At 47.5% G+C, this 26,487-nt stretch overlaps 1 protein-coding gene across 1 annotated transcript in view; it reads right to left on the reverse strand.

Moving 5' to 3' along the window:
* Positions 1–596: 596 nt before the first annotated feature.
* Positions 597–26,487, reverse strand: part of prss12 (serine protease 12) — a 275,680-nt gene continuing 249,789 nt past the window's right edge. Inside the window, exons 12-13 of the mRNA XM_085962770.1 lie at positions 16,243–16,523; positions 597–1,926 (exon numbers count right to left, since the gene is read on the reverse strand). Of these exons, the coding sequence (XP_085818896.1) occupies positions 1,619–1,926; positions 16,243–16,523 (589 nt within the window). The 3' untranslated portion in view covers positions 597–1,618. The remainder of the gene's footprint in view (positions 1,927–16,242; positions 16,524–26,487) is intronic.

Genomic DNA, 26,487 nt, shown 5'->3' on the forward strand with positions numbered 1-26,487 from the left:
ACTACTATGCAAAGTTACTACACAGGCTTATATACAGGGGTGGTCACTACTGGTACTACAGTATACAGGGGCTGCAGAATATAGTTCCTTCTGCAAAGTACATACACTACAGCTTTGCTGATCTTTTGCTGAAGTTAAAGGTTGCCCTAAAAATGTGGTGGTGAGCCTTCTTGCAACTAAGTTGCTTCCTAGGCCATTTCAGAGGATATTGAGAATCAGCCATCAGTATGGGACAGTGGTCCGATTCCCTTCCCTGAAGGACATTAGTGAACCAGTTGGGTTTTTACAACAATCCAGCAGTTTTCATTGTCATTTTTCCCAAAACCAGCCCACAAATTTACTGAATTCATTTTCACAACTAGGCATAGTGTGATATGAACCCACAACCTCTGCATTACAAGGCCAGTGCCATAACCGTTATGCTGCCTTACCCAGTTTGTACAGACTGGTTAACTCCACACAGAACTTGCCATACTGTCCATTCTTGAATCCTTTTAGCTGTTTGGCAATGCAGACTGAGGTTAGCCCAATCGACATTTGTGTCTGACTTCTGTAGGCATCTTCTTTACCTAATTCGCGGCACAGTTAGAACCATTAAAGTTGGACAAAACATCTTTATTTAAAGCTTGTATATGATCATTGAGCAATACCTTATTTTTCATGCCAAGCAGTTCAGAAACAAGTTTATACAACTTTTCAAGTAATCAACCAAATCTCAGGGCAGGCAGGTACTTGACTGAACATTCTGGTTCATGCTGGTTCCCAGCTATTTGTCCTTCCTGAGACTTGAGCTCTTTATTAAACAGGAAAAAAATAAAATCCCATATTACAAGTTAGTGCAATTTTCTCAGTTAATTCGGATATAAGTACTGTCAGCATTAACTGGTTGTGGAGTAATGGCACTGTCGTAAACTTCACCAATTCATTTGTTAACTTACCACCTGAAAGAATGGGCCTTTCTAAGAAGCCAAAGGTCCCGTGTTTATTAAATATCCTGCTCCTAGTAGTGCAATGGTAAATGGAGACAAGGCAGTTTTCTCTTTATTGCACAGAATACAGTCGCCCTGATCTACTTCTGGAGCTAACCTGTGGAAACATTACACTGAGCACAGCGTGAAGTCTCTCGGATGGTATGCAGCTATACAGCTCTTCTCCACAGTGGGGCACTATTGAGTGGCAAGAATACAAAAAAGTATAAATAAATAAGTACTATTATTTTTGACAATGCATTCCCAGTTCAGGAAAATACAGACCACCGGATCACAAAGAATTCCAAAGATTTCTATACATTTTATATTGTACAAGATATTTGAAACAAAATAAAAAGCCGACTGTGTACAGTTCCCCTAAATACAATGCATTGTCAGCCCTTTTAATGAGGGTGTCACTCTCACCACTCCAGTTCTTTTGTTGCTGTAATCAATAATTATGGAAGCACCATATTGAGCCTACTCTTCTTGTGTTGGTGCTTGAATTCTGGAAGTGCTCTTGTCGTTGCAATAAAGTAGTTGCAGAGTGAATTTGGGTGACTCCATTATGGGGAAAGAAGTGGTGGGGTGCATTGTACTCAGTCAGCAGCCAGCACCAATCCACTGGCATGTCTTCTGATCCCAACTGTTTACAGTTTAGTCATGCGTTTAATCCAAGGCACAAAGGCAGAGACTCTTGTGTAGACACCTGGGGTATCCTTTACACCACAGCCGTGTCCCCAGGAGGTCACACCAAATACTACCCAGCGTCCTCCTGCTCTTTCACACATCAACGGTCCACCACTATCTCCTTGGCAGCTGTCTACTCGTTTGTGGTCCAGTAAGTTTCCTGCGCAGAGCATCCTCCCTGTGAACCTCTGCTTGTAGCGCTCCTCACAACGCCTTTTGGGAAGCAATGGGATGGCAGCTTGCTGCAGGGTCTTTGAATAAGCTCTTCCTACAGCAGGGACAGAAAGTCATAGTCATAGTCATAGTCATAATTGCTCTTAGTTATGTTTCTCATATACCATTCCTGCACCCAGCATTTTATTTAACAATGGAATACTCCAGGCTTTGCCCTGAGGTAGGCAACGGAGAAACATTCTTGCTACCATACTTAATGTTTAAAACATTGATTTGTAAGCAAAATAAATATATATATATTTATTGGTGGATGGCCTCTAGATCACGGTTGCTATGTTGGTGGCATTTCTAAAGCTGGAGCCTCTAAAATGCCATGGGGGTTCTCTCGGTCTTCCACTGTAACTGCGGAGGGAGATTGATATAACCCGTTATAACGGGTTGTATCGGGAGTTATGGCGGGAGACTGGTAGAACCCCTACCGTATTTCAGAGCCAATGTTTCTTCATCTAACCTTAGGCTCACTACTCAACTTAAAACAGCAGCGTGGGTGCTGAGATTAGTGCAGAAAGGTCACACTTCCAAAGTATGGCCTCAAAAACACCATGAAAATGGGTGGTTTGTAAAGTGAAAAAATTCATGCTAAGTATGGAGTGTGAGCGCCTCTTTTGAGGTTGGGGTCAAGGCCCACTTTGGTAAAAATTCACCGGTCCTGAATTCCCGTGGGTCTCTCCTGATCTCCTGCCATAACTTCAGTGAGAAATCTACAGAACCTCCGGACTCGTGGATCTCTGTGCAGGGAACGTTAAATGTGAAAATTTAGCCTGTAGATTCGAATGCTCCATTTTACAAATGTTGCACAATTTTGAACCAGTGAGTTGTTTACTTCTTTTGGCCCAGAAATTCGGGTCGGGGGCTTTCCATGGGTGCAAGCCCCCGACCTGCGCTTACCTAGTGCACCAGCCGTTGAGCTGTGGACCCGCGTGGGATTCCGATCCTAGGCCTGCTCCAGCTGCCGGCGCGCAGTGCTTGCATATCCCAGGGGTGCAGTTAGTTCGATGCGGCCCCTGGGATCACGTGGGCCATGGGGAGCCAATCGGAGCAGGGAATGCTCCATCCATAAGTTTGACAGGAAGAGCTGTCAAAACTTATAAATACTACGGGCCCCAAAACATCACTAAATCTACAAATAATTTTTTTTTTAAATCACATTTTTTAAATAAACTATAAATTACATGAAATAACTATTTTAAACAATAATTTAAATTTTTGAAATAAAAGTTTTATTTTCTAACGGGGCTAAAAATAAACTTACCTTGCTTTAAAGTATTTAAAAATAATAAACCTGTGGAAAAAATGTTTTAATTTTAATTAATTCACCACTTACCTTACGCCTGCTTTTTATGTGTAACTTCTGCAGACTTACCCTCCCGGGAAAACTTGTAAAAAAAAACTAAATTCGATGTGCACGCGCAGCCTCTCCCGCGCATGCGTTCGAACTCTGAACCCCTTCGTTCAGGGGAATGGAAGTGCCGGTTTCCTGTGCATGCTCAGTGCATGCAGGAAACCGGCACTTCCATTGGGCCTACGGGTGAGTACCCCGTGCGTGCTCACCCGTGGAGACCCGAATTTCTGGGCCAATATGTACGCCATTAAAAAAAATCTATGTTCGTGAATGTCAGATAATTTTCCGATTCTGGAAAAAGACACTAAAACTTCCTAATCCTAGGACAGTCTGTATTGCTCCTCCTTAATATTTATTTAATGTGCTTTTACAGATTTTGAGCATGTATGTTCAGCTTTTATTGTTGAAAAGCTGTCAAACCAGGTGCCATGAATGGGGAAATTTGCAGATTTCAACATTATGCTGTGAAGCTCAGATGTAGAACTTTAGGGAAATTAGTGGCTGAGCCAGGTGCAGTTTAATGAACACTGCAATTACAGTACCAACATCCCTGACAAGTAGTCAGTCATTTCACCTCTGCATAGTTAAGAAATGGTATGAGTTTAAAGAGAAACTCCAGTAATTTTATCTGTATAATTATACTTCAATGATTGTCTGTGATTAACCATTACAGTGGTTATGAAGTACAACATAAAAGTAATTAGTAAAACTATCAGGTTAGTGTGTGTTTATTATTACTTCATAGAACCATAGAACCATACAGAACAGAAGGAGGTCATTTGGCCCATCGTGCCTGTGCTGGCTCTTTGAAAGAGCTGTCCAATTAGTCCCACTTCCTTCCCCATAGCCCTGCATTTTTTTACTTTTCAAGTATTTATCCAATTTCCCTTTTGAAAGTTACTACTGAATCTGCTTCCACCAGCCTTTCAGGTAGTGCATTCCAGATCATAACTCCCAGCATTATTATGGAATGTTCTAATGTCTGTGAGCTAAGTTGCTGTTTTAAGCATGCACCTGTTGTTCTCTGGTGATTTTGTACTCAGGGGGCTAAAAATTTGGGGGCTTTATTCCCATTACTGGCAAAAATTAGTGAAAATAGGGCGGCCGCCACTCTTTTGCCAGCAGGTGGCCGGTCCCGCGGTGTCCTCCATTTTCCTAGGCCCGGCAGCGCTGCCGGTAAGATCCATCACCCAGCAAATTAAAATGAGGGAGTGGTGATGTCAGTCAGCGTGCAACACCGACTTAACGTCACCACGGCGAACTTGGACCTTTACGCTGAGTTCAGTGCTGGGGCCTAAGCTCGCCGTGTAAACCTAGCGTGCAAGCAGACTGTCAGAGGCACTGTCAGCACCTCTTAAAGGGACACACACATCTTTCAGGTATGTTTGCATTTAAGCTTTTGAACTTTTTTTTATCTTATTGAAGAAGTGGCTTGCTGCAATAGATGTTAAAAGTGTTTTAAGGGTGTAGGGAGTGCTGCTGGACCCTTGAAAGGCCTTAGATAGTAAAGGAAGCCCTCTGAGAAGACAGAAAATGCTGCAAATACTCAGCAGGTCAGGCAACATCCGTGGAGAGAGAAACAGAGTTCACGTCTCAGGTCAAGATGCTGCCTGACCTGCTGAGTATTTCCAGCAGTTTAAAAAAAAAAATTTATTCATTGATGGGATGTGGGCATCGCTGGCTAGGCCTGCATTTAGTGCCCATCCCTAATTGCCCTTGAGAAGATGGTGGTGAGCCGCCTTCTTGAACCGCTGCAGTCCATATGGTGTAGGTACACCCACAATGCTGTTAGGAAGGGAGTTCCAGGATTTTGGCCCAGCGACAGTGAAGGAACGGCGATACAGGTTCAAGTCAGGATGGTGTGTGGCTTGGAGGGGAACTTGTAGGTGGTGATGTTCCCATGCGTCTGCTGCCCTTGTCCTTCTAAGTGGTAGAGGTCGCGGGTTTGGAAGGTGCTGTTGAAGGAGCTTTGGCGAGTTGCTGCAGTGCATCTTGTAGATGGTACACACTGCAGCCACAGTGCACCGGTGGTGGAGGGAGTGAATGTTGAAGGTGGTGGATGGAGTGCCAATCAAGCGGGCTGCTTTATCCTGAATGGTGTCGAGCTTCTTGAGTGTTGTTGGAGCTGCACTCATCCAGGCAAGTGGAGAGTATTCCATCACACTCCTGACTTGTGCCTTGTAGATGGTGGAAAGGCTTTGGGGAGTCAGGAGGTGAGACACTCGCTGCAGAATTCCCAGCCTCTGGCCTGCTCTTGTAGCCACAGTATTTATATGGCTGGTCCAGTTCAGTTTCTGATCAATGGTAACCCCCAGGATGTTGATAGTGGGGGATTCAGCGATGGTAATGCCATTGAAAGTCAAGGGGAGATGGTTAGAGTCTCGCTTGTTGGAGATGGTCATTGCCTGGCACTTGTGTGGTGCGAATGTTACTTGCCACTTGTCAGCCCAAGTCTGAATGTTGTCCAGGTCTTGCTGCATATGGACACAGACTGCGTCAGTATCTGACGAGTCTCGAATGGTGCTGAACAGTGTGCAATCATCAGCGAACATCCCCACTTCTGACCTTATGATGGAGGGAAGGTCATTGATGAAACAGCTGAAGATGGTTGGGCCTAGGACACTGCCCTGAGAAACTCCTGCAGTGATGTCATGTGATTGAGATGAATGACCTCCAACAACCACAGCCAACTTCCTTTGTGCTAGGTATGATTCAAACCAATGGAGAGTTTTCCCCTTGATTCCCACTGACTTCAGTTTTGCTAGGGCTCCTTGATGCCACACTCGATCAAATGCTGCCTTGATGTCGAGGGCAGTCACTCTCACCTCACCTCTTGAGTTCAGCTCTTTTGTCCATGTTTGGACCAAGGCTGTAATGAGGTCAGGAGCTGAGTGGCCCTGGCGGAACCCAAACTGGGCGTCAGTTAGTAGGTTATTGCTGAGTAAGTGCCGCTTGATAGCACTGTCAACGACACCTTCCATCACTTTGCTGATGATTGAGAGTAGACTGATGGGACGGTAATTGGCCGGGTCGGATTTGTCCTGCTTTTTGTAGACAGGACATACTTGGGCAATTTTCCACATTGCCGGGTAGATGCCAGTGTTGTAGCTGTACTGGAACAGCTTGGCTAGGGGCGCAGCTAGTTCTGGAGCACAAGTCTTCAGTACTATTGCCGGAATGTTGTCAGGGCCCATAGCCTTTGCAGTATCCAGTGTCTTCAGCTGTTTCTTGACCTCACGTGGAGTGAATTGAATGGGCTGAAGACTGGCATCTGTGATGCTGGGGACCTCAGGAGGAGGCCAAGATGGATCATCCACTCGGCACTTCTGGCTGAAGATAGTTGCAAATGCTTCAGCCTTGTCTTTTGCACTCACGTGCTGGGCTCCACCATCATTGAGGATGGGGATATTTTTGGAGCCTCCTCCTCCTGTTAACTGTTTAATTGTCCACCACCACTCACGACTGGATGTGGCAGGACTGAAGAGCTTTGATTTGATCCGATGGTTGTGAGATCGCTTAGCTCTGTCTATCGCATGTTGCTTCCGTTGTTATTTCAGATTTACAGCAACCGCTCACAGAGGGAAGAGGGGGAAGCCGAAGAGGAGGAAGCAGAAGGAAGGATGCAACACAGACAGCCCCTTTCTGGTCGGGATATCCGGGTTGGAATCATCCGCCTGCGGTACCAGTGATCACAGACCCAATTCCCCTTTCCACATTAGTTCCACACCTTACCTTCCCTCTGCTACTGACCATCACAGCGCCCTCTTGACCACGATGCTGAAATAAAAGCCACCACAAAGCAAATTTTCCAAACCAACTTTATACATCTATCCATCCAATATAACATCAAGAAATCAACTCATCACCCTTATGCATTATCTTAGTGATTGTCTTGTGTGTGCCTTTGCCTATCCTACTGATGTCACGCAGTGCTACCCCAGTGGCTGCGGCATGGCTGGTGGAAGGCTGCTGACTTTCAGTGGGGGACACTGCAAATAGCCTTGCTGGACAAACTTTAGGAGCTGGTGGCTAGGAGTGTGCAATCGAGTGACTGTGTTTCTTCTTCTTCTTCACTCTCCTCTCCCTCTTCTTGCCCAATCAGTGGCTGGGCAGGCTGGAGTTCTTGGGTGTGTGAAATGAGGAAGGCACAAGGGTGGACTTGTGGTGAGAGGAGGGCGGGAAAGCAAGAGGATAATATATGAGGATACCACCATCTTTTCTGCCCTGCTCAGCCATGCCTCTGCCAAGAATGGCCTGCACCGTCTCCTCAAAAGGGGTGAGGTGAGGCTAGGAATGGGAGATGTGCCTCGTGATTGGCACAGCTTGCTGATAGGTGAGTGATTTGGGAGGTGGGGGGGTTGTGCATTGAGCAGTGTGTGAGGCTAGTGATGCAGTTGGTAAGGGGCGGCTTTTGAAGATGCATTCACTGACCTTGACCAGTGGTCTGAGGTCATGAAGCTTCTTTGGGCACTGGAGCTGTGATAAATCCATTAAGTGGAACAAGAATTCATACGAGTACTTTATTAACAACTGGGAAACACATACATCAGGCCTGCATCCTGGCATTTGACCTTTGCTGACCTTAACAGGAAGTAAAACCCCCAACCTTAGCAGCAGCATTGGCTACAGCACCACTCGGTGGACAACCCCAACCATAACAACCCAGATCACTATATCCCTCCCCGCTTAAGATTTCAGTATGAATTTCTTAACAAACAACCATTCCTAAGGGTCACATAAGAAGTCTCCATTCACCATGTTCCATACTTGACGAATCTAACAGGTCAGTATCAATCTCTCTGGTGGCTTGCGAGTCCTTTGTGAATGTCTAACAGTAAAGTCCCTGCTTGTTTGTGGTGAAGCCACCAGCTGCTCCTGAGCAGTGCTCGGAGTATCTGACTCTGCAACGATGGTTCCCTCTTGACGAATGGGTTCCTGTGGAATTTTCTCTGTCCCTGGTGGTGGCACCACAGATGCACTTGGATAACTGGGGGTAAACCTGTCCTCAGTCATTGCATCTAGAACCTTCATTTCAATTTCCCCATGTCTGGGAAGTATCTGATCTACATGTCTGCGTACTACCCTACCATCTCCCAACATGACCTTGCATGATACTGGACCGGTCATTGAGTCTATGAAGCCAGGAATCTACTTTGGTCCATAACTGAAATTCCTGCTAAGGACCGCATCTCCTTCTCCAAAACTTCGGCTCTTTGTTCTTTTGTCATGGTTCTCTTTCTGTTTGTTTTGTCTGTTTTCCATTTTCCTTTTTAGGTCTGGGTGGACACGGTCAAGAGTGGAGCATAGTCTACGACCTAATAACATCTCAGCAGGAGAGAGTCCTGTGGTGGATTGAGGTGTTATTCTGTAGCTGAACAGAACCCGTGGCACTGGCTGCTAAACTCCCTTCTGCACTTTTTTTCATCATCTCTTTAAATGTTTGTACGGCTCTCTCCACAAGTCCATTTGAGGACGGATGATATGGAGCCGAGGTCACCTGCACTATGCCATTTTTTCTCAAGAACTCTTTTGTCTCTGTACTCACAAAACAAGTGGCATTGTCACTTACCACGATCTCGGGTAGCCCTTGATTACTGAAGCTCCGATGCAGGCAGTCTATAGTAGTAGTGGTGGAAGCAGAATTTACAGGATAAACATCCATCCATTTGGAATGTGCATCAATGATTATGAGGAACATCTTCCCCATGATGGACCCGCATAATCCAAGTGCAATCTTCTCCATGGTTTATCCGGCCACTCCCAGGGGTGGAGAGGAGCCGCTGCTGGTGCCTTCCGGTGTTCCTGACAAGTGCTGCATGTCTTGACTACATTTTCTATCTCCTCATCTAGATTTGGCCACCACAAGTAACTCCTAGCCAAGGCTTTCATACGCGAGACCCCAGGATGACACTGATGTAGTTGCTCTAGGATAGACTGTCATGCTGGCTGTGGAATAATCACTCGTGCTCCCCACAACACGCAACCATCCTGCACACTCAGATCTGTTTTCCTGACACTGTAGGGTGTGAAGTCAGTCCCTTCCGGATGCTGTGGCCATCACCTCACCACATATTCTCGAGCTCTAGACAGTACTGGATCTTTACATGTCCATGTTCTTACTTGTTCTGCAGTCACAAGTGCCATGTCAGTGTCCTCCAACATCAACACTCTGTCCTCTGGAGCTGCACGGATAGGTGTGCCTGGCAGTGGAAGACGGCTCAAGGCATCTGCGTTCCCATGGTACTTGCCCGCCTTGTAGACGATGACATACTCATATGCCTTCAACGTCACTGCCCACCTCTGGATCCGGGGTGACACCATCTGTGGAACTGCTTTCATTTCATTGAGAAGAGAGAGAAGAGGTTTATGATCGGTGCATATGGCGAACTTCCTGCCATATATGTACTTGTGGAACCTCTGTAACCCAAACATTACTGCTAACCGCTCTTTGTCTAACTGGGAATAGTTTTTTTCCGCTGGTGTTAGAGTTCGGGACATAAACCCTATTGGTCCTTCAGTTCCATCTTCCATGCAGTGTGAAAGAACTGCCCCCACCCCGTAAGGTGAAGCATCACAAGAGAGAATGATGTCTTTCTCTGCATTGTAGTGAACCAGCACATCCGACGACAGCATCAGTTTCTTGGACTGTTCAAATGAAACCCCCTGCTCCTCTCCCCACTGCCACTGTGTCTCCTTGCGCAGTAGTTTGTGAAGAGGTGCTAACACTGTTGACAAGTTTGGTAAAAACCTGTTATAATAGGTCAACAGTCCCAGGTAAGCTTTTAACTCAGCCACATTTGTTGGAGCAGGGGCATCCTGCAGTGCTTGTACCTTCTCCTTGAGTGGATGGAGCCCAGTGGCGTCCACTCTGTGTCCCAGGAACACTGCCTCATTCCCCAGGAAAGTGCACTTACTCCTCTTGAGCCAGAACCCTGCCCTCTCCAATCTCTGTAGTACCTCTCTCAGAGTGCTCAGATGCTCCTGGTCGGTTCTTCCCGTCACCAGAATGTCATCCAGATAGATGGAAACATGTGGAATCCCTTGCAGTACACCTTCGATTGTCCTCTGGAAGATAGCTGGACTAGATGAGACACCAAATAGTAAGCGGTTATATGTAAACAAGCCCTTGTCTAACTATTCCCAGTTAGACAAAGAGGGGTTAGTCCACATCACGGAAGACCTCTCCTGGTCCCTCAATACCTCCTCTCTGGTGAAGAAGGCCCAGCAGCGCCTATATTTCCTAAGGAGGCTGAAGGGATGTAACCTGTCACCCCTGATCCTCTCTAACTTTTACCGCTGCACAATAGAGAGCATCCTGACAAACTGTATCACAGTATGGTATGGCAGCTGTAGCTACTATGGCCAGAAAGCCCTGCAGCGGGTAGTCAAAACTGCCCAACGCATTACCGGCACCCGGCTACCGACCATAGAGCACATATACCAGAAACGCTGTTTACGGAGGTCACGGACCATCATCAAAGACCCTACCCACCCCAGCCACAGTCTGTTCGCCCTCCTGCCATCTGGGAGACGCTACAGATGCATTCGCACCCGAACGACCAGATTTAGGAACAGCTTCTTTCCCAGGGCTGTCATCCTGCTGAACTCCACAAATAAACTCTAAAGCCTGCACATCTGCCAATGCACTTTATTATGGTTATGTTTATGTTAATGTATTACAAGCCAAATGTATGTTGAATGTTTAAATGTCTTAATCTAAATGTACACTCTCGGGAGCCGCAAGCCTACATTTCATTGTACTGCACTTGTGCACTAACAATGACAATAAAATTGATTATGATTATGATGATTATGGTGACATACTTCTTTGATTTGTCATCCAGTGTAATCTGCAAGTAGGCATGACTCATATACAACTTTGTGAATTTCTTTCCCCCAGCCAGGTTTGCAAAGAGATCCTCTGTTTTGAGAATCAGATATTGCTCTAGTTTGGACACCCGATTGACTGTCAATTTATAGTCTCCACAGAGTCTTACCGAATTGTCCGGTTTTAAAACAGGTACTATGGGAGCTGCCCATTCCGAACATTTCACCGGTTCCAGTATGTTCCCTCTCAATAGACGGTCAAGCTCAGCCTCTACCTTTGGCTTCATGGCATAGGGCACAGGTTGTTGTTTAAAAAACATTGGCGGTGCCTCCTTGTCTACATAAATCTTAGCTGGGGTGCCATTAAATGTGTTAAGTTCCTTCTTGAACACATTCTCATGTTCACACAACACTTCTTGCAAAGTCAACTGTTTGCCCGCATCTATTTGATGTACTGCTCCCCAGTCTAATTTAAGTTCTTTTATCCAGCCCCGACCTAACAGGTTTGGTCCGGTACCCGATACTATAACTACAGGTCGCTGTTCCACTGTGTCCCTGTGTTACACCGTTACCTTAGCTGTACCTAATGTCGCTACTCGTTCACCTGTATATGTTTTAAGATGCAGGGAGCAAGGCTTTAACTCTGGAACTTTTGCACGGTTCCACAATTTTGAGTACTCTGCCTTGTTCATGATGGTCACGCCGCACCCTGTATCCACTTCAAAGTTCACCTTAGAGTCATTTACTGTCAGTTGCAATGTGATAGGAGACACTTTTGGAATGTTCTCTAACATGCTATACATTATGAACATGTCCTCTTCTTCCTCAGCTTCCCCGCTGATGTGGTGTGCTCCATGTTTTTTCACTTCTCTCCCTTGGTTTTGCTGTCCTCCCCCTTTTGGTTTGGATTCCTCCACAGGTGATTTCGCCCTGCAAGCTTGTTTTATGTGTCCTTGTTTCCCATTCTTGTAGCACTTTTCCTCCAGAAACCGGCATTCACTCGCCAGGTGATCGCCCTTGTATCTATAACATGCCTTCACATGCTCATGTTGTGGTTTCTGATGCATGTTCAACTTGTGCACAACAACCTGACCTGCAACTTGCGTAGCATTAGCCCTGTCTGAACCCTGTATTTCTTTTACATCTCGGTTCACTGTCTCTATGACTTGAGCAAGTTCCAATGCTTTTTCATAAGTAAGCCCAGTCTCGGATAATAATCTACGCTGCATTCGGTCGTCCATAATTCCGCAAACTAGCCTATCTCGCAGCATTTCCTTCAGGTTGTTCCCATAATTGCAATCTTGTGCTAATTTACGCAACACCACTACATAGTCCATTACGCTCTCTTCCTCTTTTCTGTTCCTTGAATTAAATTGAACTGCTGTACAATCTCACTCGGCTTAGGGTTGAAATGTCCTTTTAGCAAGGCCACTAATTCACCAAATGATTTGTCTCCAGGCTTTTCAGGACTGAGTAGATTCCTCATCAAACTGTAGGTCTGGCTTCCCACTGAACTAAGCAGAATGGCTTTCCTTTTTCCGGCATCATTTATTTCATTTGCTTTGAAAAAATAACCCAAAACTTCACAGTATTCCTCCCAAGTTTGTGCTTGAATATCAAAAGCGGAAACCGTTCCTACCGTGGCAGCCATGCTCTCTTCCAACTGGTAGCTAACCGTAGCTCGTAATTTTGTTGTTTAAACGTCCCGGCAGACTTTTCTTCGTTATTCAGGGTCATTTAGTTACCTCGTCGCCAAATGTAATAAATCCATTAAGTGGAACAAGGACTCAAAGAGGCGATATCGTAGAATTAACATGAGTACTTTATTAACAACTGGGAAACACATACATCAGGCCTGCATCCTGGCATTCGACCTTTGCTGACCTTAACAGGAAGTAAAACCCCTGACCTTAGCAGCAGCATTGGCTACAGCACCACCCGGTGGACAACCCCAACCATAACAACCCAGATCACTATAGTAGCCAAGTGGTGGGGGTGACACTGCTGGCAGTGACGGCCTCGGCGATGTGGTCCCACATCGTTCTTTCTAGAGGGCCTCATGGCTCCTGTGGGTAGAGGACCTCTTTTGCAATGTTGACTCCCTGCACAAAGCTGGAATACAGCATGTGAGACCCTTCATGCCCCTTCCCTGGCTTGCTGAGCCATTTGTCTTAGTGCTGAAGAACTTTTCCCATTCTTTGAGGTTCGGAAGGGAATTTGGCTTTAAGAGCTGAAGATACCCATTTGGGACTTCTTTGTAATGCTAATATTTTTTAAAGGCAGTAAGGGCTGAAAACTGCATTTTTTTCACTTAATTTTAATTTTTATTAGTTCAGAAGCCCTTTTAATGCAATGCCCTTAATTTCCCACAATGCCTAGCGAACTCCATAGCCTCACTTCCAGAGGTTGTTGGAAGATCAAACGCTGCTTCTGAATGGCAACTTCGACTTCCAGGCCTGCACTAATGCCACCAGGATAGCATTACACCATAAGTTAGCGCTGGGCTAAAAAAAATTCCCTCGTAGCGCTTCGTCCATTTTCAGCAGTCGTTAACCTGAGGCTGAGGTGACACCGGCCACTTTCGTGGCGGCCACAAATTTCTAGGCGAGGGAGTCAAGACCGAATGCAACCTTCATGTGAAGTGGGTTAGAGGGCGGGGGAATATTGGACCAGAGTATATCAGATATAATTCAGTTTACATTTTAAAGTCATATGTTCAGACCTCATTTTATATAATGCCTTTATTTTATATTATTTAGAATTTAAAATTGCTTGAAGCATAGATGTTTCTCTGCAGTACAGGCTGAGGAGCTGGGAGAAGCGAAACTGAGGCGCTACAGCAGGGTTAGAGACTGAGGCATAATTGAACCAGGGCAGGCAGAGCTATTCCAGTCCCCATTTTAAAGTGACACATTCTGACCTCATTTTGTATAATACTTTGATTTCATGTGATTATTTATAGTGAAATAACAATGAGAAACAAAGAAGTAGAGTTGATTGGAGCACAGGGCTTTCTCTGCACTGCTGGTTGAGCACAAGGGAGACACAAAACTGAGGCACTACAGCACCACTGCTGGTGGGAGGGTGTAATTACAGTGCAACAGGTATACATGGGCAATTTTCATTACAAATGTGGACATAAGGGTGGGGGGGGTGGTTTTAACCCCCAAGGGCAGGTGGGAAGGTAAAAAAAAAATGTACTTCTCGAAACCCGTCCCCAACACGCCCACTTCCAGTTTTAATGGAGGCGGGTCAGGGAGTGGGCGACCAATCCAGTCTCGGGAAGTGGGTCGGTCACTAAAAACTGAATTTTTATTTTAACACATGGACGCAGGGATTCCCGGGCCTCGTAAAACCCAGCAGGTAAAAGAAGGCGAGAAGGGCTGGATCCATGAGGTAAGTGCATTTACAGCACTGCTTGTGGCCCAGGAGGAGCAGGTGTGTTTCCTCCAGACCCAACAAGCTTACCTCTATGTAATACGACCCCCCATGATCGGCCGATGGCCGACCTCCTCCCCCATGATTGTACAACCCCCCTCCCCCACGATGTCCGACTCGCCCCGCAATGTATGAGAATCCCCCTGCAATGTCTGACTCCCCCGTCAATCTGGCTGGCTGTCGAGTGGGAAATCTGTTGAATAAAATTTAAGAGGCCCTGCCGTTAGTTTCTGCAGGACGTGCGGGGAACCCTTATTTCAGGTTTCCCATCCGAAATCCTCCTGCGCACTGCTCCCCCTGCCCCCCACCACTCTCTTCCTGATTCCGAGTTGACAACAACAAGTTGCATTTGTATAGTATCTTTAACATAGAAAAATCATCCCAAGGCGCTTCACAGGAGAGTAATCAAACACAATTTGACAGGAAGTAATGTTGTTTAGCAGACAGAAATTGCATGCAGACGTAGCAGCCCTGAATATTTGCAGGTAGCACATTTTTACACAAGTGCCGAGATACATCCACCTCTGACCTCTGCCAATGACCCTGCCAGGGTTTGCAGGGTTAGGGGCAAGTCACAGAATTTTCATGGCTCCAGGGGACCATTGGGACACCCTGCCCACCGAAGAGGCCACAATGTCCAGTGAAGCGGCCTGGCTGGCGAGATTGCTGGGTTCTCCCCATGGCCTTCATTAAAAAAAACTTTTAAAAAATAATCGTTTCATCTTTGAGGGTCCAGATCATAATTCTCGCCTGATCCTCCAAGTTGGCCTGACTTACACTGAGTCTGGGAGGGGGAAGAGATCAGAAGGGAGCCAAGCGGTGGCCGGCAGTATCTTGCAGTTTTAATGTGTAACCAGAAAGAAGGGTGCTTTTTCTGGCTCCACGTTCAGGTAAGTAAAACATTTTATTTTACTTACCTTTTTGGCAGCAGCTTCCAGCAATTCCTTTAAAGACCGTAGGATTGGCTGCTCTGTGCCTGAGAAAACGGTGCATGCTGCAGTCAGGTACCAACCAATATAGGAATGGGCCTAAAATAGACGTTAGGCCCCCAATCTATATAGGCAATGGCCTGACGTCTGTTTCAGGCAGGTGTCCCGGACAACTACAGGGCAGCCTAACCAATATGGCGTGTGGTGTATTCCTGGCATGGAATGAGCACGTGCTCGCCATATTGGGCCCTTCAGTGTGCGTTGATTGCCTCCAAAACGGATGCGACATGATCAAATTTCCAAGCCAAGTTATCAAAGTGTCAAGTTCATGCAAATCCCAAATTACTACATAACAATTAAGCATTTCATTGTTCTACTGTATTGTGGTAATTGTACAAATATGTGCTGCCAGTGGAAAGCCTCGCCTGCTGAGAGCACATTTCAGAAACTTGGGTGCATGGTTGCCACGATTTTCCGACCAATGGCTGGAAATTCATGGGCAGCGTGCGCCCAAATTTCTGACATCTACTGGTAGCAGGTGAGGGTCCTCACCAGCAGTGCAAATGACTCTTTATATCTCCAATATAATTTGATGATATTTCTGTGTTAAACAGTTGGATAATTACACAAACACTCCAAAAAAATACCGTCACCATTTATTAACCAATTGAATAACCCTGCTGATTTTTTGAACATTATATTTGGCCAGTAACAATTAACCAAGACTTAGAACTATCTAGGTCCAATGCATAATAGTTATGTTTACTCTTCATAGCTACAGATTGGTATATTGGTGCACAATATTCATTGTTACCTGTGTCGCCCCATCCAGTGATGTAGCAGTTTGAACCTTTTTTTTGTATGCGCTCTCTCCTGTGTGGTAAACATGCTGGCAGGACATGGGCATTGAATTTGATGCAATGTTCCTGCTGTCCTTCTAGCTTTACCAATGCAACATCATAGTCATTGGCATCAGGCTTATAGTCCTTGTGGATAATAATGCTCTTCACTTCATGGTCTTCCTCATATTCCTCAGATACTAATGTGTGGTAATCGCCAACACGCACGATATAATTTTTTGTGCTGTTGCCATACCTATCAAAGAGAAAGTGTAAATTTAAGAAGAAAGAAAGACTTGCATTTATATAGTGCTTTTCATGACCATTGGACGTCCCAAAGTGCTTTACAGAGGTACTTTTTGAAGTATACTCATTATTGTAATGTAGGAAACGCGGCAGCCAATTTGCGCACAGCAAGCTCCCACAAACAGCAATGTGATAATGACCAGATAATTTGATTTTTAGTGATGTTGATTGAGGGATAAATATTGGCGAGGATACTGGGGATAACTCCCCTGTTCTTCTTCAGAATAGTGCCATGGGTCTTTTACATCCACCTGAGAGAGCAGATGGGGCCTCTGTTTAACATCTCACCCGAAAGTCGGCACTTCTGACAGCGCAGCACTCCCTCAGTACTGCACTGGAGTGTCAGCCTAGATTTATGTGTTCAAGTCCCTGGAGTGGAACTTGAACTGCACAACCTTCTGACTCAGAGGCAAGGGTGCTACCCACTGAGCCACAGCTTATACTAAGGAAGTTGAATTTAATAGAATGTCCATCATGGATGTGCTCCAGCTTAATGAATCACAATGATCTAATGTTCACCAAGTTAAAAGAATAATACTGTTCAACAGTAGTAAAAAAATGATTGTGTTGTGTTTGCTAAGAGGACCAGATTGCAGAATGTTACTGAATCAAGATAGGAGAAAGAATAAAATAAAGCATGCAATGAGGAAAGGTCAATTGGCCTATTAAACTCATTCCTTCCATAAATCATGCACCACAGTGATGCTAATAAACTGATAGATTTGATGGTAATGCTCACTTAAGATGCTTTTTCATTTTGGCTTCGGTAGGTCACAGGAGACTGATGCTCATGCAACAGTTCCGCACTTGCACATTTCTACAAGCAGCTCCTTTGTTTCAACAGCAAAATCATAGACCCACATATTTTTATCAGGATAAAGGGCACTTATGCAGTGTAGCTGATTGAGGGAGACCAGGATCTCCATCCATCAGATGAATTAATAGAGTGAAAATATGTCTTTACATCCAATAGCTCCACAGTAGAGCACTGAACTCCACTTGAACTTCCCTTAACAACAGCACAATTAAGGAGGGTTATCTCATTCCCACAAAGAATCAACCTAGGATAGGTACAGGGGGAAACTTGAGCAGGGCATGGACTTTACACTCCAAAACAGGTTTGCAAACTAAACCTGATAACTCCTCCAACATTTTTGTTTTTTTTTGCTAAATTATCTTTCTTATCTTATATTTATAATTATATTTATTTCCTCGTTCACACCGAAAGCCTTCCTTTGACACACAATTTACCCAACTGAAAGAAAGGACTGCCAACCTGCTCCCAGACTGCCATCAATGCTACTTGAGCAGTAGCTGCTTGGACATGCTCGTGTGGTCCTTCATTTTCCTTCCCTCTGCGTGGGGAACAGAGCGCTATTCCCATGCAGCGTCATTGGGATTAGAAACTCTGTGTGTGGGGAGTCACAGGTGTGGCCTTGCATCCCTATTATTCCACACCACAGCTTATTTATGGCATACAATAAAAATGCTGTAAATCTGTAAATCTATATGTAAGAAAATGTTGGAAACAGTCAGCAGGTCAGGCAGCATCTGTGGAGAGAAGGTGGTAGGGTTAACGTTTCAGATTGATGGCCTTTCATCAGACCTGGAACATTAACCCTACCTTCCTCTCCCCACAGATGCTGCCTGAACTGCTGACTGTTTCCAGCATTTATGACACAAACAGGGATTCTAGGGGGAGGATGTTTGCTGTTCACTATTTATAGTGAAGTCATAAACATGTATAAAGAATATGTTTACGATTTTGTTATGAATAGTGAACAACAGAAATCTTCCTCCCTAGATCTCTGATGGCCATGATTTGTAATTCTGAACATCTTGAGAGCAGAATGAAATGATTTTTTTTACTTTAAGGAGTTGAGCATCACAGTATCATCCAGGAAATGGGTTAGGATTCTTCACATAAAACCAAAAGTAGGGCTTATAATTTTTAAAACAAGCAGACTAACATCTTTGATAAAATACTGTACAAAGGAATATCATACAAATGCATTCACTTTCATTACTAATATCACACAGAGCAATTTCAACCCATTTATAACTACTGTAATCCTTTAATTTAGGCAGAGGCATACATCAAGGTTGTCCAATGTCTATTCACTTTGGCATTAGCACCATTCGCACCTTATTTTGACACATGCTGAGATACCGCGGCAAACGTGGGAGTCGAGACCAGAGTTAGTGAAACACAACTGCTTTAATCAACCTCATGGCAAAGAGGAACTGGAAAAGCCCGCGCAACCACTTAAATACTCCCCAGACAGGAAGTGCTCCCGGCAGCCTGTCCCTGCGGGAAACAAGTTGCTGGAGGAGAGGGCCCCCAGCTGGGGGCGTCTGCTTAAACTGTCCGTGCCGCCGTGAGCGGATTATGTCCAGTGGTGGCGTGTCGCCACAGAGCTCCCCCCAGAATCCGCTTAGGAGGAGTGGACGAGTCGTGACGGTGGTCTAATGGTTCTGCCGGAGTGGCTCTGAGTGGTCGCCGGTCTAGTTGGTGGGGCCGGGCGGTTCGCCGCCGGCTGTGCTGGCTTGCTGGTGGGACAGCCTCTAGTTGGAGGTCGGGCCACGGGGACCTGTTCCCCTGGTTCTGTGTGTGCTGGTTTGAGCCAGTCGATGGAGACTGTGTCGACCCTGTCGCCGAGTCGCAGCTTGAAGACCTTGTCCCCGGTTTGTAGTATCTCGTACGGTCCGTCGTACGGGGGTCGCAGGGGTCCGCAGTGCGCGTCGTGTCGCACGAAGATGAAGCGTGCCTGCTGTAAGTTTGGCGGGACGTGAGGTGCGAGTTCGCCGTGTCGGTTGACCAGAAGTGGGGCGAACTGTTGAGCGGAAGAGAAAGAGTTGAGCCGCTGCTATTCGGCCGACCAAGGCGTGGTAGCCTCTGGAAGGAATTCGCCTGGGACGCGCAGTGGTTGTCCGTAGACTAACTCCGCTGCCGAGGACTGGAGGTCTTCCTTGACCGCGGTGCGTAGGCCTAGTAGCACCCACGGTAGGCGGTCAGTCCAGGTACTGTCCTGCAGGCCGGCGCGGAGTGAGGCCTTGAGTGACCTGTGGAAGCGTTCACACAGCCCATTGGCCTGCGGGTGGTACGCCGTGGTTCGGTGGAGCGTCACCCCGAGGTTGCGTGCTGTGGCCGTCCAGAGTTCGGAGGTGAACTGGGCGCCTCTGTCGGAGGTTATGTCGGCTGGTACGCCGAACCTTGCGACCCAGGTGTTAACGAACACCCTGGCGATGTCGGCTGTGGTGGTGGAGGGCAGCGGCACTGCCTCAAGCCAGCGTGTGTAGTGGTCGACCATCGTGAGGAGATAAGTTTGGCCTTGCGATGGCGGCAGAGGACCGACGATGTCGACGTGTACGTGGTCGAAGCGGCGGCTGGGTACCTCGAAGTCTCCCAGGGGTGCTTTTGTGTGTAGCTGTACCTTAGCCCGTTGGCAGGCGAGGCAGGAGGTGGCTCAAGTCTGAACATCTTTGCTGAGGCCGCGCCAGACGAAACGCTGGGAGAGGAGTTTGACGGATGCGCGGGCACCCGGATGGCAGAGCGCGTGTAGCGCGTCGAAGATGCGGCGGTGCCAGGTTGCAGTGACGACCGGCCTGGGTTGGCCGAGTGAGACATCGCAAGTGACTGCCATGGCTTCGGGCCCGTGCGCGACCTTGGCTAGGCGTAGCCCTGGCAGGCTGGTAGCCGCCGAGAGGAGGTCTGGGTCCGTGAGCTGGGCCGCTGCTAGTTGCGCGTAGTCGACCGCGAGGTGATTCGCGCAGATGGCGGGACGGGAAAGGCAGTCGGCGACAACGTTGTCTCTACCGGAGACGTGCTGGATGTCCGTAGTAAACTCGGACACGGCCGCGAGCTGGCGTTGCTGCCTAGCGGACCAGGGTTCGGTGTGCTTGGCCATCGCGTATGTGAGCGGCTTGTGGTCCACGTACGCGGTGAAGGGGCGGCCCTCCAGGAGGAACCTGAAATGGCAGACCGACAGGTGGAGCGCGAGAAGCTCGCGGTCGAAAGTAGAGTATTTGACCTCCGGGGGGCGCAGTTGGCGGCTGTAGAAGGCAAGTGGCTGCCACGTGCCATTGACCCACTGCTCAAACATGGCTCCGACCGCGTGGTCGGAGGCGTCGGTGGTGAGCGCAACCCGGGCATCGGCCCTCGGGTGCGCGAGCAGGGTGGCGTCGGCGAGCGTGTTTTTGGTGGCATCGAAAGCGGCTGACGTGTCAGTGGCCCAGGCTACGGCCATCTTGCCAGATTTTCCTCGGAGGGAGTCATATAGGGGTTTCATGAGGGCTGCAGCGCTGGGGATGAACCTGTTGTAGAAGTTCACCATCCCGAGGAACTCCTGGAGGCCCTTGATGGTTTTGGGGCGGGGGAATTGCTGGACGGCCTGCACCTTGTTGGGCAGGGGGACGGCCCCAGCAGGGGTGATGTGGTGACCGAGAAAATCGATCTCGGTTAGGCCGAATTGGTACTTCGCCGGGCTGAGGATGAGCCCGTGTTGGGCTAGGCGCCCGAACAGGATGCGAATGTGTTCGAGGTGTTCCTGTTGGGAGGAGCTGGCCACGAGAATGTCATCTAGATAGACGAATAGGAAGTTCAGGTCCCGGAGGACTGAGTCCATAAGGCGCTGGAAAGCCTGGGCTGCATTCTTGAGGCCGAAGGGCATCCTCAGGAACTCGAACAGGCCGAATGGGGTGATGACGGCCGTTTTGGGGATGTCCGCAGGGTGTACGGGGACTTGGTGGTAACTGCGCACCAGGTCGACCTTGGAAAAGACGGTTCGTCCGGCCAGTCGGGCCGAGAAGTCCTGGATGTGCGGCACCGGGTATCGGTCGGGGGTGGTGGCGTCGTTGAGGCGGCGGTAGTCCCCGCAAGGGCGCCAGCCTCCGCCGGGCTTGGGGGCGATGTGGAGGGGCGAGGCCCAAGGGCTGCTGGAGCGGCAGATGATGCCGAGTTGTTCCATGGTGGTGAACTCGGCCCGCGCGATTTCCAGCTTGGCCGGGTTGAGTCTGCGGGCGTGGGCAGAAACCGGGGGGCCGGTGGTGGGGATATAGTGCTCCACACCGTGTTTGGCGGCTTTGGCCGAAAAGGTCGGGTAAGTGAGGGCGGGAAACTCGGCTAGAAGTGCCGAGTAGTCGTCTGTGGCTCTGGTGAGGCAGTAGGTCGTCAGGCCGGCCGAACGGGCCGGGGTAAATGCGCCAGGGATGGGGGCCATAGTGTTGATGTCGATGAGGCGGTGCCTCGGAATGTCGACAAGGAGGCCGTGGGCGCGTAGGAAGTCGGCGCCGATGAGTGGGCAGAGGACTCTGGCTGTGAGGAACTCCCAGCGGTAGCGGCGGCCTGCGAGGTCGAGCGTGACCATGCGGGTGCCATATGTGCGGATGTCAGAGCCATTGGCTGCGGCCAGCGTGATACCCCGTGCGCCGCGTTGGATTTCGAGGGTGGAGGCGGGGGTGATGCTGTTCTGGGCCCCTGTGTCGCACAGAAATCGGCGGTTGGTGCTGTCGTCGGTGACGTACAGTAGAGGCCCCTTTTGCCCCGCGGCCATCGTGGGGGCCGGTGCGGGGGGGGGTTTGAAAGTGCACGGTGGCGTGCAGCGTTGGGCCCTAGTGCCAAAATGGGTGTGGTAGTAGCAGTGACCCGGAGTGGTAGGGCGGTCGGGCCTAGTGGGCCGGGAAGACCGCGTGGTCGTTGCCGTGAGGTCGGGCGCGACGTCGCAGGCGGACTGCGCAGAGAGCAGCCGGTCAGCCTTTTCGGCTATCTCATTCAGGTCCGTAGAGCCAGATTCCACAATGAGCGGGTGGATGCTGGCGGGGAGCTGCCGAATGAAAAGCGTGCGAAAGAGGGCGCCGGTGTTTTTGTCGTCCGAGAGGGACAGCATGTGGGAAAGCAGATCCGACGGTGAAGCGTCACCAAGGCCGGGGAGGTCGAGGAGTTGGCAGTTGCGCTGGTAAGAGGACGTTTGAAATTTTTTAAGGAGCGCAGCCTTCAGATGTTCGTACTTGCCTTCCGCTGGTGGCTCCTGCAGCGCTGCCCAAACCTTGGGGACTGTGGCGTAGGTGAGAGAGGTGACGAGGTAGTCGTACTTCGTGGCATCGACTGTAATGTGTTTCAGCCGGAATCTGGACTCGGCTTGAACAAACCAGGCTTCGGCCAGGTTCTCCCAAAAGTCCAGTAGTTTAACCGTGACTGCGTTTGTATCCGCCATGCTAGCTTAGGATTCGTCCTGAGCGTCGGGGTCACCAGTGTTGAGATACCGCGGCAAACGTGGGAGTCGAGACCAGAGTTAGTGAAACACAACTGCTTTAATCAACCTCATGGCAAAGAGGAACTGGAAAAGCCCGCGCAACCACTTAAATACTCCCCAGACAGGAAGTGCTCCCGGCAGCCTGTCCCTGCGGGAAACAAGTTGCTGGAGGAGAGGGCCCCTGGCTGGGGGCATCTGCTTAAACTGTCCGTGCCGCCATGAGCGGATTATGTCCAGTGGTGGCGTGTCGCCACACACATCAGATATTGAACAACAGTGAGTGGACACGAGAGAACATGAAATATCACAGTTTACAAAATATATTATCTTTTTCTAAATATTCTAGTTCAAAGCACTTCGTGCTGCTGGAGCTGATGAACAAGTTCAGGAGACTGTCAGGATACAAATTAACTTGGAGTAAATCCAAGACTGCAGAATTATCAAAGAATCATTTCCCTTCCAATGCCAAAAGAAGAGTTCTTGCCATAAATAATTTTTCAACTTGATTTCAACTTGAAATCATTGGAAAAAGATTTAAAAGGCTTGCAAGCTCTTTCGCTAAGGATAAAAGAGACATATTTTAAAATGTCAGTAATCCCACATATTAATCATAATATATCAATGAGGCCTATATAGCGACAACTTGAATAATTAGAAAAAACATCGTCTGCAAGTTTTCCATGTTAAAAAAATAAACTTATTTTGTTATCTGGAGTACATACATATCAACAGGTCAACCTAACAGATGGTCAGAATCCAAATTATATCTGATATGCATAAAAACAAGACATTAAGTACATAAAATTTCTAGGACTCAAAATTGGAAATACAATTAGCATCTGCGTTATTATCCAGTGTAGGTAAGAGTTTTAATAATTAAATCCCTAACTATATTCATTTCTTGTGAAAGATATAACTGACAAATATTCTGACTCACTTTGATATAAACAAGTATAATTCTCCAGATTATACACACACCTTAGGGTGAAAATTTTACATTTTAAATTATGGCTGAAGGATGCGAAACAAAGTTTAAGAAAATGTTTATTTGTTTTCAGTATAAATTTCCATTTCAGTGTAACATTTTAAATAAAGCTCATCTTGTGTCTATAAATTATATCGGATGGAGGCTTGGAAACAACATTATGGAACTGTGGTGAAGGAACGTTTATCCACGTCATGTAAAATGTTCAAATAATCTTTTTTTTAATTCTTAAGCAGATTGCTGGGATGCATATTATTACTACCCAAAACCAGCAGATATGGATTGTATAGATGGCTTCAAATACAAAACCTGCCAAATAAACTGTAGATTATTTGTCAGATATAAAACTATTTTCAGGAACTTAGAAAGCACCACCAAAAAAATAACTTTTGATGAAGGAATTGGGTGAGGCACTGAGTCAGGACACCGTCCCTTCATTCTTTCCTTTAGATTGATGGGTGCATTAGGGTCCCAGGTAAAATGAGTTTGCAATGTTTCTAACTCATCTGCATTTTACAGGTGATATCCACATTTCCAAACATCCAACACAAATGGAAATCTTCTACTCTCATCCATGTGTGGGCAGCTGCCAAAATTGCTCACTATTCCAGAATCATTCTGGAATGCAAAAATAAATCCCGGCTTCTATTCTCCACTGCTAACTTCCAACAACAAGTGCGAAGAGCTCATGGACTTCTTTGTCTCTAAGATTGAGACCATTCAATCAGCTGCCTCTGCCACTTCCCTTCCTTCTCTAGCCCACCGGGCCAAACTTCCTCTAAGGTTCCCCCCTGCCCTAGACCTGAACTCGCATCTTTCTCCAGTTTCTCTCTGATCTTCCCTCATGACCTCTCTACGCTCATCTTGTCCATGACACCCACTTCCTGCTCCCTTGACCTTATTCCCACCAAACTGCTGACCACCCAACTTCCTTTTCTGGCTCCCATGTTAGCTGACATTGTTAATGGTTCTCTCTCCTCAGGTACTGTCCCCCTCTCCCTCAAAACTGCTGTCATCACACCTGTCCTCAAAAAACCAACACTTGACCTCACCGTCCTTGCAAACTACTGCCCCATCTCCAAACTCCCTTTCCTCTCCAAAGTCCTTGAGCATGTCAGCTCCCAAATCCGTGCCCATCTTTCCCACAACTCCATGTTTGAATCCCTCCAATCAGGTTTCTGCCCTTGCCACAGTGCCCACAGTGCCGAAATGACTCTCGTCAAAGTCACAAATGACGGCCTTTGTGACTGTGACAAAGGTAAACTATCCCTCCTCATCCTTCTTGACTTGTCTGCAGCCTTTGACACAGTTGACCACTCCATCCTTCTCTAATGTCTCTCCACTGTCATCCAGCTAGGTGGGACTGCACTCACCTGGTTCCAGTTTTATCTATCGAATCGTAGCCAGAGAATCACCTGCAATGGCTTCTCTTCCTGCTCCCACATCGTTACCTCTAGTGTCCCCCAATGATCTATCCTTGGCCCCCTCCTATTTCTCATCTACACCTTGCCCCTTGGCGACATCATCTGAAAATACAGCATCAGTTTCCACATGTACGCAGATGACACCCAGCTCTACCTCACCACCACTTCTCTTGACCCCTCCACGGTGTCTAAATTGTCAGACTGCTTGTCCGACATTCAGTTCTGGATGAGCAGAAATTTTCTCCAATTAAATATTGGGAAGACCGAAGCCATTGTTTTCGGTCCTTGCCACAAACTCCGTTCCCTAGCCACTGACTCCATCGCTCTCCCTAACATCTGTCTGAAGTTGAACCACACTGTACGCAACCTTGGTGTCATATTTGACTCTGAAATGAGTTTCTGACCACATATCCACGGCATAACTAAGACCACCTATTTCCACCTCCGTAACATCGCCCGTCTCTGCCCCTGCCTCAGCTCATCTGCTGCTGAAACCCTCATCCATGCCTTTGTTACCTCTAGACTTGACTATTCCAACACACTCCTGGCTGGCCTCCCACATTCTACCCTATGTAAACTTGAGGTCTTCAAAAACTCAGCTGCCCATGTCCTAACTTGCACCAAGTCCCGTTCACCCATCACTCCTGTGCTCGCTGACCTACGTTGGCTCCCGGTTAAGCAATGCCTCAATTTCGAAATTCTCATCCTTGTTTTCAAATCCCTCCATGGCCTCGCCCCTCCCTATCTCTGTAATCTCCTTCAGCCCCACAACCCCCCCAAGATATCTGCACTCCTCTAATTCTGCCCTCTTGAGCATCCCTGATTATAATCGCTCAACCATTGGTGACCGTGCCTTCTGTTGCCTAGGCCCTCAGCGCGGGACTTCCCTGCCTAAACCTCTCTACCTCTCTTTCCTCCTTTAAAATGCTCCTTAAAACCTACCACTTTGACCAAACTTTTGGTCATCTGCCCTAATTTCTCCTTATGTGGCTCGATGTCAAATTTTTTGTCTTATACTACTCCTGTGAACTGCCTTGGGACGTTTTACTACGTTAAAGGTGCTATATAAATTCAAGTTGTTGTTGTTGGAAATACAGAATCCAGGGGCAAGAAATAATTTGCATTTATCTAGCACCTTTCAGGATGTCCCAAGTGACATCAGAAAATTGCTGAGATTGCAATGCTGGTTTTACGCACCGCCTGATTTTGCCCTCCATTGAGTGTAAAACGAGCCTTCCACCCAATGCCGTGGGT

The sequence above is a fragment of the Somniosus microcephalus genome, chromosome 2 (assembly GCF_052327205.1).
Source record: "Somniosus microcephalus isolate GS21.2 chromosome 2, FLI_Smic_1.0, whole genome shotgun sequence".
Taxonomy (NCBI): Eukaryota; Metazoa; Chordata; class Chondrichthyes; order Squaliformes; family Somniosidae; genus Somniosus; species Somniosus microcephalus.